Below are 19,312 nucleotides of genomic sequence, written 5' to 3'. Positions count from 1 at the left end.
CTAGTGCTAAATAAAGACTATACTGTGAGAGAGGGCCTGCTTTCCTGACGTACCAAAAATGGTAATTAGGTTATAAATTCTATAGGATCGAGGTTTATTGTTATAGCCTTAGCAACTGGGGAGGTCGTGGACTGCTATTTATTTCCCTGGAATACCAAATCAGAGTTCTTAAGGAAATGTAGCAATTTATAATAATCCCTACAACGATGTTTTATTTAGTTATTTATTTACAACGCTGTTTTAAGTAACTGAATGGCCTCACTTGGAGGAAATCAGCCAATCAGAAGACGGGCAATTGTGGCCCATGGGTTGTATGACCGGAAGTAGTGGCTGTGACTTTGTGACTTGCAGTTTTTTTAATAAAGAAGAATCTGGGGCTGAAAACTGCCAGCATGTGCTTCCCCCGTGGCCACTAAGGTGTTTTTTTAGGAAGTCCAGCATGCTTGAAAGTGTTGCTCTCCTAATTCTCCGCTTCAAGTGCTGGCCACCTGCAGGGAGGGAGCTACAGGGCTGTTTCCAGCCAGAATTTCTTTGGTGCTTGGACTGTGCAGACGTTGTGAGCCTTTCTGGGCTCCCAGATTTATAAACTGATTTTTAACTCGGAGGCTTTAGATACATTTATTTTTTTAATCTCACAAAAGAATTCAGGATCCTGTTGCTGGAAAAGTTCTACTACCTTTGTGATTATATTCTCCTGTTCGTGGAATGGAGAGTTAAAATTATTTAAGTGTGCTTTTCCAGGACCCATCAGCTCCAAGTCAACTAGTTGTTTCAATCTAGTTGTGGAGGGCGCAGCTCACAGTGGCCCATGTGGGGATCGAACCGGCAACCTTGTTACTAAGAGCCCCACGCTCTGCTGAGCTAACTGACCGCCCCTAACATGAAATTTTGATATGGGGACTATAAGAGGATGGAAAGTTATAGACAGGCAGATTTAAGTTTTAAAAAGTTTTTCCAAGTCTGAGCTCTCATATTTTTTATAATAGGTAAAATATACATGATAACTTTATATAATGAAAACATCCATGAAAAAATGTAACATTGAAAGCTTTTGAGTGACTATGGAAGAGTTTCCCTCCTCTTCCCTGTATACACTTTTTTAATTTTCCAGATTTTCTACAGTGAGCATGTATTTCTTAGATCATCAGGAGGAAAAAATGTCCTAATTAAAAAAATGTTGACAAGCTAATGTCCTCTTGTTCCACCGTCCCCCTTTTTAAGGGAGTAGTGAGGAGCCTTTGGATAATTGTCTTCATTCTCATTGGCTCTGGTATCTAATTCTGTGTCCTACATATTCTAAGGGATCTCAGTAGGAAGAGGAAGCCCTCAACTTAGGAAGCAATAGCAAGTTTATTTTCATGGCCGAGTTTGCATCCTTTTACCTTTCAACTTTTAATTTTTTAATAAGAGTTTATTTGAGCCACGCTGATGACATATGCCTGGGAGCCAGATCTCAAATGCTTCCTCAACTTTTTAAAAAGTGATCAGTGAAAAATGATCACTTAATGTCTTTGAAAGTTTTCTAAGGCTTAGGCATTGTTCTTGTAGACTTACGTTGGGCACTTAATAGTTATGCAGGGTTCAGGTACATGTTCCTGACTACGAAGCTGCTTTTGAATTTTCTTATGTTGAATTACAAGAAGTGACAATGGTGGCAGCAGTGAAGGTCACAGAAAGCGTTAGGTAAGGTGAGTTCTGCAAGGAGTTTTAGTAAATAGAGACTTAGGTGGTGGGAACAAGGAATTAGATACTCTACTTAATACCACTGTGTGTGTGCAGGCATATTTATGCAAGCACATGCGTGTATATGTAATCCATTCCCTTTGAAATTTGTAAGATTAAACTGGGGGAGAAATCCTATATGTTGCAATGATAGATTTTTTTTTTTTTTTTTGAAAATTCAGGAAATCAGAAATTCTCCAAGTTCTCCATCTTGATTTATGCTTGGTGTGCCATATTTGTTAATGTGCCATGTTTGCTTTGAAACCTTTGATTTTCAGAAGTTTTTGAAGAGATAATCCATTTTCATCTGTTTTCTGGGTTTACATCTCGATTCATAAAGACAGGGCTATTGATATCTTAGTTTTCTAAACGCTGTACCTTTGCAGCCGTTATCACTTCAGAGAGGTTTGGATGAGGGAGTTTTTTTTCCTTGTTAAAATAGTTCCTGTTTCTGTAGAAACTTCATTTTTAGATTAATATGTGATGGATGAGCTATCATAATTCAGAAGCATACAGTTCTTTTTTTCTATAAACTGTTCATCGTCATGCAAAGTAGTAAAGGTATTAAAGATGCAACAAGCTTATAAAGTGCTGTTTTTTAAAAGAAATAGGAGGCATTTTCATCTTTATTATTGTACTTTCGGTTATGTGACTACTTTGCTGATATGAACATTTATGTCCCCTATAAATCTGCTCAGAAATAACTTTTTTATTTTGTTGGTTAAGTTAGTCTATAGTAGGATAGAGTACTCTGGGTACAAGTGATCCAAAGTAAGACAGACTACAATAAAATGCCAGCTTTTAAAAAAAAACTGGTTTATGCACTAGAGGTTTTCGTGCCTTGGTTTAATATTAACATGATGTCTGTGTCAAATGACAAAAGAACCAGTGTTGAATCGTGTTACATTTTCCATCATTTTGTGTTATCCCAGATTACTAAATGTGGGAAGCTTGGTTGAATTACTGTACACATTTATTAGGTTGGCGCAAAAGTAATTGCAGTTTAAAAGGTTAAAAATGATTGCAAAAATCACAGTTACTTTTGCACCAACCTAATACTGCCTTACGTGACAGTTTTGTCATTGTTAGAGATTTCAGTAATCAAATTGGTAAACAGAAGCCTGCATTATTTTCCTTAGCAAAACTATGTTGCAATGATATTATTCTGATGGTTTTCGTGCTCTTGTAACACTGGATATCTTAAGCAGTTTAGGGGACCCTTTCTAATTCCAGGAAAGTCCTTCTTTCCTCAACACTGTGATGTGACCTGTGACAAATCTGTACTATACACTATGTAAATGGCCAGCAGGTCAGTTACAAACCAACTGGATGCACGAAGCCTAGTACTGGTGCTGACCTCTCGTCAGAAGAGTCATCCTGATTTCAAAATTTGTTTTGAAATTTGCAAGCATCAAGTGTCAATCAAAACTGAAGATGAGTGGTAGCCGGTTTGCTCAGTTGGTTAGAGCAGGGTGCTAATAACACCAAGGTCGCCGGTTCGATCCCCGGTCCTTAAAACAAAACAAAACAAACTGAAGGTGAAACTAATGAATGTTGAATTCTCATGCTTTAGGTGGACTTCCTTGTTGAGAGTTTTCGGTTCTCTGCTATTTTTGTTGTACTGTTTCATTTAAATTTCCTACATGCTAACTCGTTTGTGTGATTGAAATAAAATTGCAGTATATAAAAATAAATAAATAAGTAAATTATCTAGTATATCAGTAAACTAACATGATACTATTTCCTGGATCACAACAGCTTTAATAAAGTCGATTAAACCTATATTATACTATTTTTGCCCATTGAAGTTGCTAGTTCTTTAAAAAATAGAGCAAATATACAAAATAGGTAGCATTTCCTACTAATCTAATGCTGTGTTCCAGAGTGCAAAGTGATTTCCATCAACTAAGTCACACTTACATGTTGATTGTGGGTTTATTTAGAAGCTGGGGGGGAGAGAGACCAGAGAGGAGTCATTTTTCCATAGCCCCTTTATTCTTTCCCTAATGTAGTATAATTTCATTAGAAATATTTTCCAGGTCGAGTTCTATCTGGCGTAGCAGCAGGAAGGAGTAAATGCAGCCTTGCTCTGTTGATACACAGACTCTCTTCTGAAACGAGCACTCTGGTTCTTCACTATTTGGGGATTGGGTCAGAGCCAGCAGAACTAAGCTTGAATCACAAGACTTGTGGATGGGTAAAGAGAGGGCAGAAGGAAATGCAGACTGTCAGGGCGGTGGGCGTCAGGGCTCTGTTGCCGGCTGGATGACCCAAAATGGTAACCCCGACTCATCATCCATTCGGGGCTCCTTTTGTACCTTTGCCTAAATACGAGTATTTCTGATACTCTGGATTTTGAAATCACTTTGACCAAATAGTGAAAACCACATTACTGAAGGGAAACTAGAGAGGAGAGTCAGAATCCTGCTCAGATTCAGAGCTTTTCTTTTACTGCCGGCTCTGTGCTGCTGTCTGGCTACACTTCTGTTGCATGAAGTTAAACAGATTTGACTTCTCTTCCTGTGTTTACAACCATTTTTCTGATTTACTGTCTTGGATTTACTAAGTAGAGCCAGTGACAGTGTTAGTAAGAGTCTGAAGCAAGGTTTTTCCAGATAGTTCTAAACTGGATAATATGGGGAGTTCATTGCACAGTTAAGAAGTGTTGGTGCCATAAAGGTAGGTTAAGAGTCAAAAAGTTAGGTCAAGCACCATAAACTTAATGTGGATTAATAATGTGTGTGTTTTATGTGCTCATTTTTATTTAATCTGTGATAATGGCCATTTTTCTGTCTTACAATTTAGACTCAGATTGATGGACAGCTTTTCTTAATAAAGCATCTTTTGATTCTTCGTGAACAAATCGCTCCGTTTCACACTGAATTCACCATTAAGGAAATTTCCCTGGACCTCAAGAGAACTAGAGGTACTTTGTTGTCCGGGCTGCACAGTTGGAGGTGTCCCACCTGCCCAAATGTGTCAGCACAGACTATGGGTTTATTTTATGTTCATCTGCAATTGTGTTGCATGCCTTGCCTCCTGAGCATGTTCCTTGTTCATGCCACGCGGAACCGCCCACATGCTAATCACATCTGCCTTTCGAGTTTCTCTGAGGGGAGCTGTTCCGAGCATCCAGTCTGTCATACAGCCTTCCCTCTCTTAGACTCCCCCTCGTGTTACCATAACCAGCGCACAAGGAAAAATTAACAGCTACTTACAATGTCAGCTCATTGGGATGATTTTAAACATTGAGTTGAGTTGCTCAGTTCATGAAAGTTCAGGAGCCAGCTGGGTAAAAGGGGGGGAATATGTAACCGGAGTCTGAAAGAGTCCGGTTCTGTTTCTGGCCCGTCATTTCCTGGCTCTGTGTGGTCTTGGATGGGTGTTCTCGCTTGTGTGCCCAGGTAAAGTGCGGGCAATCAGTGTGTCGTGATACCTTCCCCAGGTGGTCAGGCTCAGGCGAGATCGTTGAGAATGACGATGTATGTTAAGGTGCTTCGTAAGCCTCAGGTGCTTATATAAGTGTAAGTGGTTATTATTGTCGAATCAGCTGGTTCAGTAATCATGGAGCTAGGGCCTTGGAGTTGGTAGTGGACATGGCTCGTCTTGGGAAAGGTGCTTCCTCCAGCCTAATGACTGAATTAACAAGCGATGATTTCTAAAAGGTCAAAGTACAGTGGTACCTCAGCTTTCAAACGTAATCCGTTCGAAAACAGCCACCAGCTAGGCCTCAGGATCTTGCACAGTGAAAGCCGCCTGATGTGTTCGAAACCGAAGCATTTACTTCCGGGTGTACGGCGTTCATAAACCAAAACGTTCGTCAGTGGAGACGTTCGAAAACCGAGGTACCCCTGTAGTTACTTTCTAAGGCTTTGATCTTAAGCGGTGAAGGGTACACCAAAGATAGCTCTCATTTCCCTTAATTACTTACAAATTTACCTCAACTCTCTTTTCTTAACCATTTTCAAGAGAATCTCCAAAGACTTGAGCCATTCATTTATGTAATCAGCGAATTTCTCTCATGTGTTAGGGGAATTGAGAAAAGTCGTAGTCACTCAAATTATTTTCTGTGTTTTGTGGTTCAGTGGAACTCCAAAACCAGGATTTCCAAGGTTGCAGGTTGCTAGTTCCCTAACACAGCCTGTCACTGAGCCTCCTGAGGAACAGCGGCTGCTTACCTGAGCGCCAGGGGACTCATCCTGAGTTATAGAACAGGTCTCTCCTTTTCCTTTCCTCACGCGCTCTCCTTTTCTCCTACAGAGAACACCGTTTGGTTCTGTTGGAATTTGGATTGTAAGCCTGTGTGTTCTTCATAAGCTTTGTGATTTTCTTTTTTAAACAGCAGCCAGATCTCCTGGTTTTTGCCCTCAGGGAATGCATAATTTTTTTAGAGCTTATTGTCATCAGAGGCTTCCATCTCTCAGCCATTCGAGTTGATTTCCTTCTTTCCTTTCAGTGTGAGGTGCGGGAAGCTCTCTTAACCTTGAAGAACACCAGGCACTGTAGTCCTTACTTTATTCAAGTGATGGGATAAAGCAAAGCTGATCTCTTTCATGTTTTAAAAATTCGTAATTTGTTGCTGCTGGGTTCCAGTTTAGATCCACTGAGTTGTGAAAAAATGCAATACCCTATAATTTGGCAAGTATTGGTTTAAAGTATGTTTGCCCTAAAACATCATGGAGCTTATTCAGTTCTACCCTAGGTGATTTATTATTTTTTGCAGGCCCTCTCTCAGGTATTTTGCAGAAACAGAGCTATTTACTAAAGCTTTCCTCTGCTCACTGAATCTGATAGAGGTTCTTTTGCAGTAAAATCGGGGTCAGGGCAGTAAGAACTATTGTGGTAAAACAGGGTTGGAAGCATTTCACGCTTTGCTTTCTCCGGTCTGGCAAAGCAAAGCAAGGAAATGGTCTTTTCTGACTATCACTTAATAATACTTACTGTCTTTTAAGCCTCTAACCTCTCACGACTAATGTTATATCTTATTGCATTTGAACATCAATGAGACCTCAGTTAATACTTTGCATAGATTCTAGTTAGTCTGGAGGTTAAGGGGTGAATATGTCCTTTTGGTGTTTTCTTTCTGGCTGACACATTAGTTTATTTACTCTGCTTCAAATGAATAAATTTCTGTGCCAGCCAGGATCCTAACAAAAGAAGCTGGGTAAGTATATGAATATATTTTTTAAAAACCTATTTAGCATCATAAAAGTAAGCGGTGAAATTTTAAGGTATCAGTTACCATTTTTCATTTTTTTAAAAAGATTTTGATTAAATGTAGCTAACATACTTTATAGCAATCATTTATCATTTTTCTTATTTTCTATAAATGAATAATTAAGTCAAACAGTCATTTCGCAGGTCGGACTTCTAGAAAATAACTGGATGTGGGTACTGTAGCCATGGTTGGCACGAACCTCACCCTCATCCTGGAGGGGAGTTGGTGAAAATGAGCCCCCCCTGCTTTGTGATACCAGAGCTAGAGTACGTTAATACACTGGAATAGTAACTCAGCTTTTCTGTGGAAACCACATGTTCACAGGATGAGTGATTTTGTTTCGCAGATGCAGCATTTAAAATCCTGAATCCCATGACTGTTCCAAGATTTTTTCGGCTGAATAGCAACAATGCCTTGATAGAGTTCTTGCTGGAGGTGAGAGGGAGTCTGTCTGACGGGTGGGGGAGAAGTGGCGTCCTGCACGCCTGGTAGTGTCGCGGCACGTAAACGCAGGAGGAACGTGTCATTTCTTTTTAAGGGGACTCCTGAGATAAGAGAACATTACCTCGACTCTAAAAAAGACGTAGACCATCACCTGAAGTCGGCCTGCGAGCAGTTCATTCAGCAGCAGACCAAGCAGTTCGTCGAGCAGCTGGAGGAGTTCATGACGAAGGTATGGGCCTGGCTGCAGTTTCTGTAAAGCGACTTTCAACTCGACCCTGCATTTCTCTTGTGAAAACTCGGGCAGAAGGCGATAGTAAGCCCAAGGCTTAGTGATTCTGTCCAGGAAATCACCGTGTTTCTTGCTATGGAAGCTTTTTATGTTGGACTTTTAGATAAAAACTGCTTGTAGAGTGTTTGGTTTTTAAGTGAAAGCGTGCTAATATTGTAAAGCTGTTTACAGCAGATCTCTGGTTAGCTGTGTCCTGTTTATCCTCCTGGAGGGGAGCTGCACGTGGCTGGCGACTCCCTTTTCCTGGCTTAGGACCTCGCGGCAGCGGCAGTCCTGCCTGTCAGGGTTTCCTGGTTCTTAACTGGGGGAATTATTGCCCTCTTTGTTTTCCATGCTGTTGCTCCCTTCCATTTTGCATGGATAATTGAGAATTGAAGGTTTTACATCATTGCATTGTTAATTACCAGGTATATATATGGGTTTATAATCATCTGTCTCTGTCTCCTCGCTAAGATCCATCAGCTGGTTAATGTCAGCAATAAAAACCTTAGATCATGGCTGTTTGAACTTTCCTGTTTCAACCTAATCATTAAGAAAAAAAATTTAAGTTTTGTTACTAAGAATTTTTCTCCTAAAGATGTTTAAAAACTCTTGAAATTGACTTTATTAGCCTCTACTGCTTGTCCAGATTTGTATTAGAAGACATCTAAAAAGAATAAAAATATCACAGCCCTTTCTCTTAAATTTACTTCTCTAAGTCTTAACTGGGGAGATAAGATGTATGTACGAAATGGCCAGGGCACAGCTAAGCAAACTGTTCATCGGTGACTGCTGCTGGGTCCACCGACACTCACTTGCCTGAAACCTGTGATAAAAACAGACCATGCTAGTTTTAAAAAAATAATAAATAACCCAAAAAGCAAATAGAAATGTTAAACTAGTCAGACTACTCTTGTTTATCATTGGCATATACTAATTTTTTAGTGGAGTTTAGTCCTCGTCTGTCAAGTATTTGGAGTATGTGTGTGTGTTTTTTCTCCAACTACATAAATTAAAAAAGAGGGTGGTGGTAGAAATGTTTTCATCCAGGTATTCATTTTAAAAAGTGGTACAAGTATTGATACTTTGTAGTTTACAGATAAGTTTTCATACTTTTTACTGAGATCATCCTCATGGAAACCAGCTTATAGATCAGAGTGTGTGTTTTGGGGAGAGCACCCACATTAGCACTGGTGGGAAATGCTACAGGTGAATATTTTGCAGTCATCAGAAGAGTGAAACTTCCTATAGAAGCAAGTTGATTATAATGAAATCTAGGATCAGAGGGTTTTTGTTTTTGTAAGAAAAGCACAGTTTCTCTGAAATCAAGAGAATGAACAGTTGCTGATACAGTGTTCGAGCTGACCTTAGTAGAAGTTTGATAAACCTGTTCCCGCTGTGCAGTTGTACATTTTGCAAGACTCTGGACACTGCAAACACTGTTTTTAAAATTAGAGGTTTATATAGAAAAGACGTATTCCACGTGTGAGTTTCATACTGGTTCTCCAGGGACATGTGCGTGACTTAGTGGGGACCTCTGAGCGGCTGTCCCAGCATCTTTTTTTACTCCCCTTGCTGTGGACTGGAGGGGGCAGGCCCTCCCCTGAGGGGCACTGAGAAGCCAACCCCCCTTTCTCAGTCTGCGGGCCCCTTGCTCACATCATTCACAGTCGCCTCATTTGTCCTTATCAACCCCGGGCCCTCACTGGTCCTCGCTGAGTTTCCAGTCACAATATTTAGTAGAGAACTGAGCATCCCTTTTATGTTATCTTATTCCAAATTCAGGTGCCTTCCCTGTCCTGTTGGGCATAGAGTGAGTCAGAGGTAAAGATACACCCCCCCCACGCACGTGCACACCCCTGCACAGACGTGTCATGGAAGCACGAGTTCACATGGGTATAGCGATCATTTCAGACACGGCTTCTTAGAATCTGTGGGCCAAACATTTTCACCTTTTCCTGGTGACTGTTACTGTTGTTTTGGCTAGCAGAGACAGACGGATTTAAAAACTTTGAAATGATTTTTTTTTAAAGGTAAGTGCAGAATCTTTGGCTCTTTTATTGTAGTTGGCATTTTATAGGGCAGCCAGTGCTGGCACCTGGATAAATGATTGTAAGAAAAACAGCACCCACAGGTACACAAAGGAAACAGTATTTCACCTTTCATTTGGCTGTTTGCTTGTCGGTCCTGTATTTACAGTTTGGATGTAGGTCTCGTCAACCAAATGTCCTCAGCTTGCTTCTAAGTGTGGACTGATTTTATAAACACATCTGGGTTTGCATAATGCAGCAATCTGGGGGAGCGAGTAGGGGGCATTCTGAGGTTGTCAGAAGACTCGTTTTTGAGCCTAAAGGCTCAAGGTTTGATTCTGATGTCTGATCCCCTACCCCTGTCTTTTCCTCTAAGTTGGCTTTTTTGTTTTAGTAGCTCCTTCCTTGGCCTCTTCATGTTGAAATGCTTCCTTTTCATTAATTCCCATTACATCCCTGGGACCTGGAGTAAGGAAAACAACTTCACTTCCCAGATTGAGAACATCAAGTTTTACATAGTGACTTAGGATACATGAGATAAGCATTTCTACAACATCTTAATGGTCTAGTGTAAACATCCTGATTTTTTGGTATAATTCATGAAATTTCGTGAGAAAAGTAAAAAGCCCTAGAAGAACATGCATGCTCTATTGCCTTATTTCCTGCTCCTTGGAGAATAACCTTTTCTCCAAGTATTTGAATGGCCCTAGGGAATGGAAATACTGTTCTAAGTGTTGGGGGTGGAGGTTCGTAGGAAAACATTTAGGTCAGATATTGTCTATCAAACTCAGAAACTGTTGATACACATTTTTAATTGTTCTGGAATTTCATTGTACCGAATATTGCTTAAAACAAGCTCCGAAGTACAACTTGGATTGGCCCTGGGTGTTCTAGAAAGAGTATAGCATTTCGGGTGAGGAAAGCTGAGCTCTAGGCCCCCTCCGCACCTCCTGACTGAAATGGCAGGCGAGTCACTGACTTTCTCCAAGCCTCAATTTTCTACTCTCTACAGTGCAGCCAGCTGCTGCATCCCTCCCCGTTTCTTAAGTTATTATGAGGACCCAAACAAGGTCACATACATAAAAGTGCTTTGTAACTATAAGCTGCAGATTCTAAGTGTCGAGTTTGCTTTAGCAAAAAATCTGAATGACAGCATGTTATAGGAAGTACAATTTCAAGTTTATAGCTAAGTCAAAACTTATAGCTAAGCTAAAAGTTTCCCCTGGTGGGACCACTTTATGCAAAAAACTCAGGTTTCTACTTAGCAATATTCATTTTCTTTCAAGCAATTTACTAAAGTATTGCAAGTTTATTCTTAGTATTTCCTCTGAAGTGTTATTAATTTCCTCAGCAACACTATAAATGAAAAAATTTTTTCTTGATGAGGTACGTTTAATAGAATTTGACCTATAAATTTAATTTCTGTTCTCAAGGAGTAAGAACCTAATGGGAAATCAAGATAGGAAACACGTGAAATTAAGATGTCTCCAGCACTGTCATTATGAGACAGGTGGGCCTGTGTTCATCCTATAGGGTTTTAAAAAAAGATGGGCTAATGGGAAGATGTGTGAAGAAAATGCTCCTGAGGTTTAACTCCAAGTATATTATCTAGGTAGTAAATAGAGATGGATACGCAGGTTTGTATTTGTTTTCAATACACAGATAATTATGTACAGCCTAAGTGTATGTCATTATGAAATTGGTTAAATTCTGGAATTACCAGTGGAGTAATAGGCAGCCATTACTATCGAAACATAACTGTTGGATACAGAAAAATGTCCAGAATTCCCATTTGAGTGGGGAAAGCAGTTTTCAGAGCACCATGTTCCTATTTTGTAAGTGTAGACACATTAGTATCTCTATATATTTATGTTGGAAAATATTTGGGAGCAGTGCTAAAAACTCAGTGACCTGCCACCATTTCCGTCAGGAGACGCAGGGGGTGTCTAGAGCTCAGCTTTCCTCACTCAAAATGCTGTGCTCTTTCTAGAATACCCACGACCAGACCAACATTACTTAAGAGTTTGTTTTAAGCCATATTTGTGTGTCCTTCTTTATGAGAAATCTAAAGAGTTGGTGCTCAAATTTTTCTAATGGGCTTTCGGGTGAGGCCAAGGTCCTGGCCTGGCCTGGATCTTTGGCACCTGTTTGTTTTTAAGAAATGTTTATGCAGTTTCTGTCCTTCACCCTTCCCAGCTACGCCTTGGCTGCACTGTAATTGGCCCCCTTAAGAACGTCTTGTCTGAGAACCTCGCTGTGCTTTCTTGGTTTTGTTCTCTGTGCTGAAGCTGAGGAATAAAAAGATGATTGGGAGGTGGGCATCCCCGGGTACATGCAGCACGGGGTCCACTGTGCCTCTTGGTGCTTTTTGAAAGTCCTGGTTTTATTTAAATAACATTCTGTCTGCCTGTGATGTACCGAAAGGATCCTCTAGGTATAAAGGAGCTTTTGTCCGGCTGCTGACATTTTTCTAATAACATACAATAATTTAATGTTAACATAACCGTCCTCTTAAAGAGAGTTCTGTTTGGTGTTGACTGACTTTTCTCTAGGTCCTCATTTTGGTGTCCCTACATCCCCAAATGTTGCAGGCAGGATGCCTGCTGTCATTGGTGTGGTTTGTTTTGTTTTTGTTTTTTTGTTTTTTGTTTTTTTGCACGACCATTGGTATGGTTTTTTGCCTTGGAATCACAAAAGAGGTTTTGGAATGATGCATTTTCTTTTAGGGTTGCACATTTGATTATCGTTATGTTTTAATAGGTTCAAATGGTGGCATGTATCCTTTGAGAGAAGTACTAGTGTAATTTGTCATGAATGAAATGAAATTTTTTTCTGTTTTTCTCTACTAGGTTTCAGCATTAAAAACAATGGCCAGTCAGGGAGGACCCAAGTACACCCTGTCACAGCAGCCGTGGGCGCAGCCAGGTATCATTCATACTTTACTGTTAGGCATTTTTCGTTTTAGGATATTGATTAATTTGCATTTCTATAGTCCTTGCTCTGAGGGCTTAGAGTTGGTTTCCTCCTCTTACAGTGGTTTGGGTTAGTACAAAATGCAGTTTGGAGCTTACAGGTCTTAACTCACCAAAAGTGTGTACACACCTACACACACACACACACACACACACACACACACACACAGTTAGAAATCAAACGTGGTTTAGATGGAAACACTGAGTCTGTTGGTCTGTACGTTCACTTTTCATTGTGTTACAGCTTTGATGAAAATACTGTATTTGATAGTATGAAGTTAGGGAGAGAATGCAAGTATTTTCAAGCATTATATGAAGAAATGTTGGACATTATTTTGTTCCACATTTTATGCAAGTTACACGGTCTGTTTAACATTTTAGAGTGTTTGAAAACAATTAAAAAAATCCAGGTGTCAGTTAGGAGTCAGCAGGCCATACCATTCTCTGATTGGCAGGTATGTTTGAGATATTCCCAGTCTTATTCTTTCCTAAATGTAAGTTTCTTTTTGTACCGAAAGGTTTTTTTTTTTTTCTTGACTAACTTTGTGGGGTATTTTTGGTACATTTTGTGACATGAAACCAGAATAAACAATGTTTTTAGATTGGTATTTCTGGCCATTCCCTGGTCCATATTATGATAGAGACCCTTTGAAACTAAAATGGCAAGATGAAAACTGTTCATCTTGGGTGAGCTGTGTCCAAGTCAGTAGGGAAGCTTTTTCCTCAGAGTGAGAGATCCAGAGAGTGATTCTGTGTTAGCGTCCACAAAGAATTGACTGTCTACGGGCATGTACTCTGACAGTAGGTTTTTAATATGATTGGTTTTCTATATGCGAGATGATTATGTCTGTCAGGTATTTATTTCTTTTGGGAAAAAGAATTGAGGCCATTCTAAAATTTTCAGTTATTATTATTTAATGCCTCAGGTTAATTTGAAGTTGAACTAGAACTAAGAAGTTGAAAGACTAGCTATGTATCTCTTAGGAAGATTTGTAATGTAGAGAATTAGCAGTTGTATTTGAAAGGAAGGCAGGATTTTATTTCAAAAATTTGTCATGTGAACTGTGTTGATGTCAGTGTAGGTTTGCATTGATTTGCTTTATTGAAAATATAGTTTGTGACATGCTTTAGGCCTTTTGAGTACTGTGTGAGGGAGACAGTGAGTGTTAGGACGTCTTTATTCTTTTTGACCTTTTTATTGCATGTGAGATTGAAGTCTTTGCCCTCCTGCTAAAGGACAGAGAGGACAGAGAGCATACTTGATGGCTGTAGTATGTTCTGTCAGAAGAAAGAAAACCGGATTCTTTTACTGACAACACTGGAAATTCTAACCATGGTGGGCCTGGTGGTGACCACCTTCTGACCACCCCTCACCCCACAGGCAGGAGCAGCCTTGTTGGTCCATAATTCAGTACGTTCTAGAAAGAATTCTGATCATCTTTGGATTCACTGGGACTTGGACTCAAAGTTTCGGCCACTTACAGAGCCTGTTTAGAAATAGGAACTGATTTTATTTTGAATGTTTATGTAAATGAAACTCTTGGGTGTAATCTTTCTTAAACTAGGTGGAAACAGTAAATAGGCAGAGGCATATAAGCACCGCCAAGCCCAGGGGCTTCATGCACAGGCCCATGGGAAGGTCCCTGTTCACTCACAGTGGGGGCTGTCATTTTCTCAAGTGGAGCCCTGATAGAACCCCGTGTGTTGGGTGTATTGTGCTCTCAGCATTACTAGAATTGTCAGTAGTGAAGATGGAAAGAAACTGACAAGCCCGGTTGAAACAGGGCCTGCTGTTTTGTCATTTGACCCCTGTTGTTTCTGAGTGAGGAGGTCTTGGTGAATCCAGCCAAGGCACTTCCGTTTACGTCGTCGTTTCTTCTGCCCCATTTAGCCACACACAGCTGTGGAGTTGCTGTTTCTTGATCTGTCATACAGGAAGTCCATACATACATGTCAAAGAGAGATTTGGGGGCCTCCGACCCCCAAATCAGAAAGAGCTGAGGGCCTTGTCTCGGGCCTCTAGAAACCCAGGGTTACTGTTGCATGCAGACTTGATCAGGTTCCCGGGGGTCATTTCATGATAAACTCATAGGAGATCGAGTTATAAATTAGGATACCATTTTGTTAATTTACTCTGGGAAACACATCTTTTTAGGAATTGGCGATACAGTCACCCCAGTTATCCACAGGGGATACTGTCCAGGACCCCCAGTGGATGCCTGAAACCGAGGGTGGTACTGAGCCCTACACATACTATGCTGTTTCCTGTGCATCCATGCACTTCACAGCTTCTCTGATGCAAGTCTGAATTGCCAGCGCCACGCTCCTGCACTTTGGGGCCATGTTATGTTAAAACCAGGGCGACTTGAGCACAAGCACTGCATTACCCGACAGCCAATCTGATAACAGACAGCCGCCAAGTGAAAAATGGGCAGGGAGCCTACACAGCCTGGAGACGCTGGGCAAAGGGGTGATCACGTCCCAGGCGGGGCAGAGAGGGGTGGCGAGATTTCATCACAATACTCTGGACGGTGCGCAGTTTAAAACTTATGAATTATTTCTTTCTGGAAATTTCCATGTGATAGTTTTGAACCATGGTTGACTGAGGGTAGCTGAAACCATGGGAAGTGAAACCGTAGATAAGGGAGCACGACTGTACTTTATTTACGAGGCTCCGCACATACCTTTTGGTGCTCGGGGGGCTCTGACTAGTGTCTCAGTGTGTCAGTGGTGATAGAACCAGAGCCTGCGCAATGAACTGTCTTAAAGGAGCCGTCATCTTCCTTATGGAAAAGGGCGATTCCTGGATTATTTGTTCTTTCTTCTTCACAGCATTGACACTTTCTTAACCCTGCTGTACAGAACCCTCCTCAATTACAAAATGGTTTTTAACATGGTATAGAATTTGAATTGTGATGTAAAATGAAAAGTAATTCTATTCTCTGCGTCCAGACTGATCTCTCAAGGGTAACCACCACTAATGGCTTCTTTCCCCAAATTATTTATGTATGTACGGACTTAAAACGTGTTGCACAAATAAGATGATACCGTATCCCTCGCTTTTTTTTAACTTATTCTGTATTTTGGAGCCCTTTCTGTATCAGCCTGTCCAGCTCCACGCTTTCTGTTTACTGGGTACGTAAAGTACATCAGTATAGCACAGTTTCTTTCATAATTTTATTAGTGGTATTTAAATTATTTTTAGTTGTTTTGTTTTTCCACACTCTTTAATAAACATCCTTGTACACATACATTTGGTATGTTGTGAGTATATCTGAAGTAAATTTCTAGCAGTAGAAATGTTAAGTGAACGAGTATGTGTATTTTCAGTTTTGCTGGGCTTTGCCTGGTCCCCATCCAAAGCGGCCGAACCAGCTGATACTCCCGTCAGCAGTGGGTGAGGGTGCCTGCTCTCCAACACCTCTGCCAACCTGTATTCACAGTCTTCGTCATTTTTTTTTTTAACTTTTATCTATTTTAAGTGTGTTTTTCCAGGACCCATCAGCTCCAAGTCAAGTAGTTGTTTCAATCTAGTTGTGGAGGGCGCAGCTCACAGTGGCCCATGTGGGGATCAAACCAGCAAGTTTGCTGTTAAGAGCACTGCGCTCTAACCAACTGAGCTAACCGGCTGCCCCCGTAATTTTTACCAATATGAAAATTTCAGTTTTAATACGCATTTCTTTAATTATGAGTGGGGTTGAGTATCTTTGAAATTACTAATCAGTCTTTTCCTTTGTAACTTTCTAGGTAATTACCTCTTTTAAGTACTTCATACATATTACTACTCTTCCATTTTAACTTCTTTTCAGACAATGTAGCTAGGCTACATAATTATTTCAGTTACAATTTTCTGGAATTCTGTTCCCTTTCTGATAATACACTGTAAGAATGTAACAGATGAATTTTTAATTCCCATTAAATATCTGCAGATATTTTCTGAATGATCTTGCGAGGCTGAGAGCAACTCTCACTCTGAGTCAGCTCTGCAAATGAGGCAGCTCCTTGTTTAGTTTACCTTAGCTCTTATCTCCAGATGCCCCTCTGAATGTCCCGAAGCATGCCGGGAGAGTTCTTTTTGCTGCCATAACCCTGGGGATTAGAATTTTGTGTTTAGTAGATACTTAATGTTTATAGGGCTTGTAAATTAAACTTGGTAAATAAACAAGAAAAGTGAAAGAAGTTCTTTGGGGAAATAAAGATTCTTTGATATTTTTCTCTCCCTGTATTCCCCTCTGAATGAAAATGGAAATGTTTCTTCTCTTTTTCTCTGTGACACTCATGAGGTTAATTTCTTTCCAGCAAAGGTCGGTGACCTTGTGGCAAGTGTCTACAAGACAATAAAATCAAAGCTGCCTCTGACATTGAGAAGTATGTCATTGTATCTCTCCAATAAAGATACCGAGTTCATCTTGTTTAAACCTGTTAGGGTGAGTATCGTGATAATTTATTTGAATGTTGGCCAGTCGCTTCAAGTGTTCTTGCGTTGTCTGCCATTTTCCTCTTCCTGCAGACATTTCAAAACGTTGGTGTACTATTCTAGTGAAGTTGACCAATAATCACTGTGATTCTTGACAGGCTTGCAAAGCCTACATCTGTCTGATTATATCTTTTTCCCCCCTACCCTCACTTCGTCTTCAGTTCTTTATGTTACATGTTACCTTTGCACTAAGGTAATTTCTATCTAAAAGTAGAAATTAGTAAATTAATAAATAACAAATCAGACCCTCGCACTGCATATAGCCCAGCACTTGAGAGAGCAGCATTTCAGGAATTAGGACCCGTGTTACTGGTGAGTAGTGGAAATAAATGGCTTGCAACAGCCGCCAAGGGATTAAATGTCAGAGCAAATTTAGTACTCGTAACTTCCAGCTCTGTGTTGAGCTCACATTTTCATCCAAGGCGTTGGTTGCTTTTTAAAATACATTTCATGTGTTTGGGAACTTTTATTATCTTTTGTGTAAGAAACTGCTGCTGAAGACTCTTATTATTCTCTGGGGGCACAGGCCTTGCTAGGGTTTGGTTTTTCCAGAAGATTTTTCCAGAACATGTAACCTACTGAGTCTTAGTTGGGTGCTACTAGCGTGTGGAATGTTAAGTACAAATTGTGTGTCTTTGGTAATCCCATGAAAGATACATTTCTGCCACTCGTTTTGGGAACTGTCCTTACAATTTACCATCTTTAGTGCTTCATGGTTAAGACGACTGCATATGTTTTGAGTAACTCGTTTAATATTATGCCTCTTTTCTTTCTAAGAATAACATTCAGCAAGTCTTCCAGAAGTTCCATGTCTTGTTAAAGGAAGAGTTCAGCCCTGAGGATGTCCAGATCATTGCTTGTCCTTCTGTGGAGCAGGTAAGCTTAGTACGCGGGTCCTTGTCACTTTCAGAACCTCTGACTTGAGGAAGGTCTCTGAGTAGCTGTGTTTTTAGTTTTAATTTTAAAAATTGTACAGTATTTGGTGAGCAAGGCTTCAAATGTTGAATTGCTCCCTCAGATTTTTGGTGATGGTTTTAGAATTTTCAGCTGCTTTTTAATCCTTTCTGGTATTGAAAGTTGTTGTGTTTAAGATAAATAAACTGTTTGTGAAAGATATTTAGGTTGCTGAATAATTTTGTTTGCAATATGCATGATAAAAGGCCCATATTTCAAATGAAAAAAATGAAAGTTACTTTAGGGGTTAGAATAGATGTTAGAAGTGTTTGTTTTCTTTCTCCCTCTGTTTAAAAAACAATGTAGAGCTCAGTCTGTGTTGACTGTCCTTGATTTATTCAATTCAGTCAGAAAGTTTTTACTGAGCATCTGTTATATACCAGGAGTAGGCTGGTGTTGTGGACACTTTAAGTTTCGTACACGTTAGGAGTTTGGTGTATGGTAAGCACTAGAGAACTTTGGGGAGACTGGGCAGGTGGTTGAGAGCCTAACTGGAATGGGTGGAGACGGGTGAGAGAGACTGGAGGCAGACAGTGTGGCTGAGGCTTTTGAGGAGTTTTTCTACATGGAGAGAGAAAAGACGGGTGGTAGCTGGAGGAGAAATGGGTCATGTTTTTATTGAGATGTAATTCATATGCCGTAAAATTCACCCTTGTAAGGTGGACAGTTCAGTGGTGTTTAGTATATTCACAGAGTTGTGCAACTATCATCACTACCTAATTCCAGAACATTTTCCTGCCCTAAAAGAAATCCCATCCCCATAAGCAGACCCTCCATCCCCGTCTTCTAATCTACTTTTTGTCCCTGGGGATTGGCCTGTTCTACACGTTTCATCAAGTGGCCCTAGTACGTGGCCTTTTATGACTGGCTTTTTCTCCTGCCGTAGTGTTTTCAAGGCGCCTTGTTGTAGCCGGCATCAGAAGTCCATTCTTGTTTGTGGCTGTATCTATGTCTTTGTATTGCTACATGGGTTGTATTGTAAAGACATGTGTCTGCAGTTCTAGGGTTGTACAGTTAAAATACTTTTTTATAAGGCATTTGAAGTAATGATATTCTGTTGATTATACTACTAACTTGATACATAGTTAGGTTTGTTTTCAGCATTTAGAGATTTTTTCCCCCCTATTTTTATTTGATTTTGTTTTTTAATTATGTAAATACTTACATGATTGCCAAGTGAGAAGTACAGGACAGGTAAGTAGGGAGAACTCCTGCTTCCCTTGCAGT

General features: G+C 40.2%; 1 protein-coding gene across 2 annotated transcripts in view; it reads left to right on the top strand.

The window, feature by feature from the left end:
• Positions 1–19,312, top strand: part of COG3 (component of oligomeric golgi complex 3) — a 53,833-nt gene that overhangs the window by 29,534 nt on the left and 4,987 nt on the right. For both annotated transcript variants that reach the window (XM_019756980.2, XM_074329300.1), the window contains exons 17-22: positions 4,528–4,648; positions 7,287–7,375; positions 7,479–7,613; positions 12,532–12,607; positions 16,954–17,081; positions 17,909–18,007. In XM_019756980.2, the coding sequence (XP_019612539.2) occupies positions 4,528–4,648; positions 7,287–7,375; positions 7,479–7,613; positions 12,532–12,607; positions 16,954–17,081; positions 17,909–18,007 (648 nt within the window). The remainder of the gene's footprint in view (positions 1–4,527; positions 4,649–7,286; positions 7,376–7,478; positions 7,614–12,531; positions 12,608–16,953; positions 17,082–17,908; positions 18,008–19,312) is intronic.

The sequence above is a fragment of the Rhinolophus sinicus genome, linkage group LG04, assembly GCF_036562045.2.
Source record: "Rhinolophus sinicus isolate RSC01 linkage group LG04, ASM3656204v1, whole genome shotgun sequence".
In the NCBI taxonomy this organism is placed as follows: domain Eukaryota; kingdom Metazoa; phylum Chordata; class Mammalia; order Chiroptera; family Rhinolophidae; genus Rhinolophus; species Rhinolophus sinicus.
The sequence above is the reverse complement of the archived record's forward strand: the minus strand, read 5'-3'. Positions and strand labels throughout refer to the sequence as shown.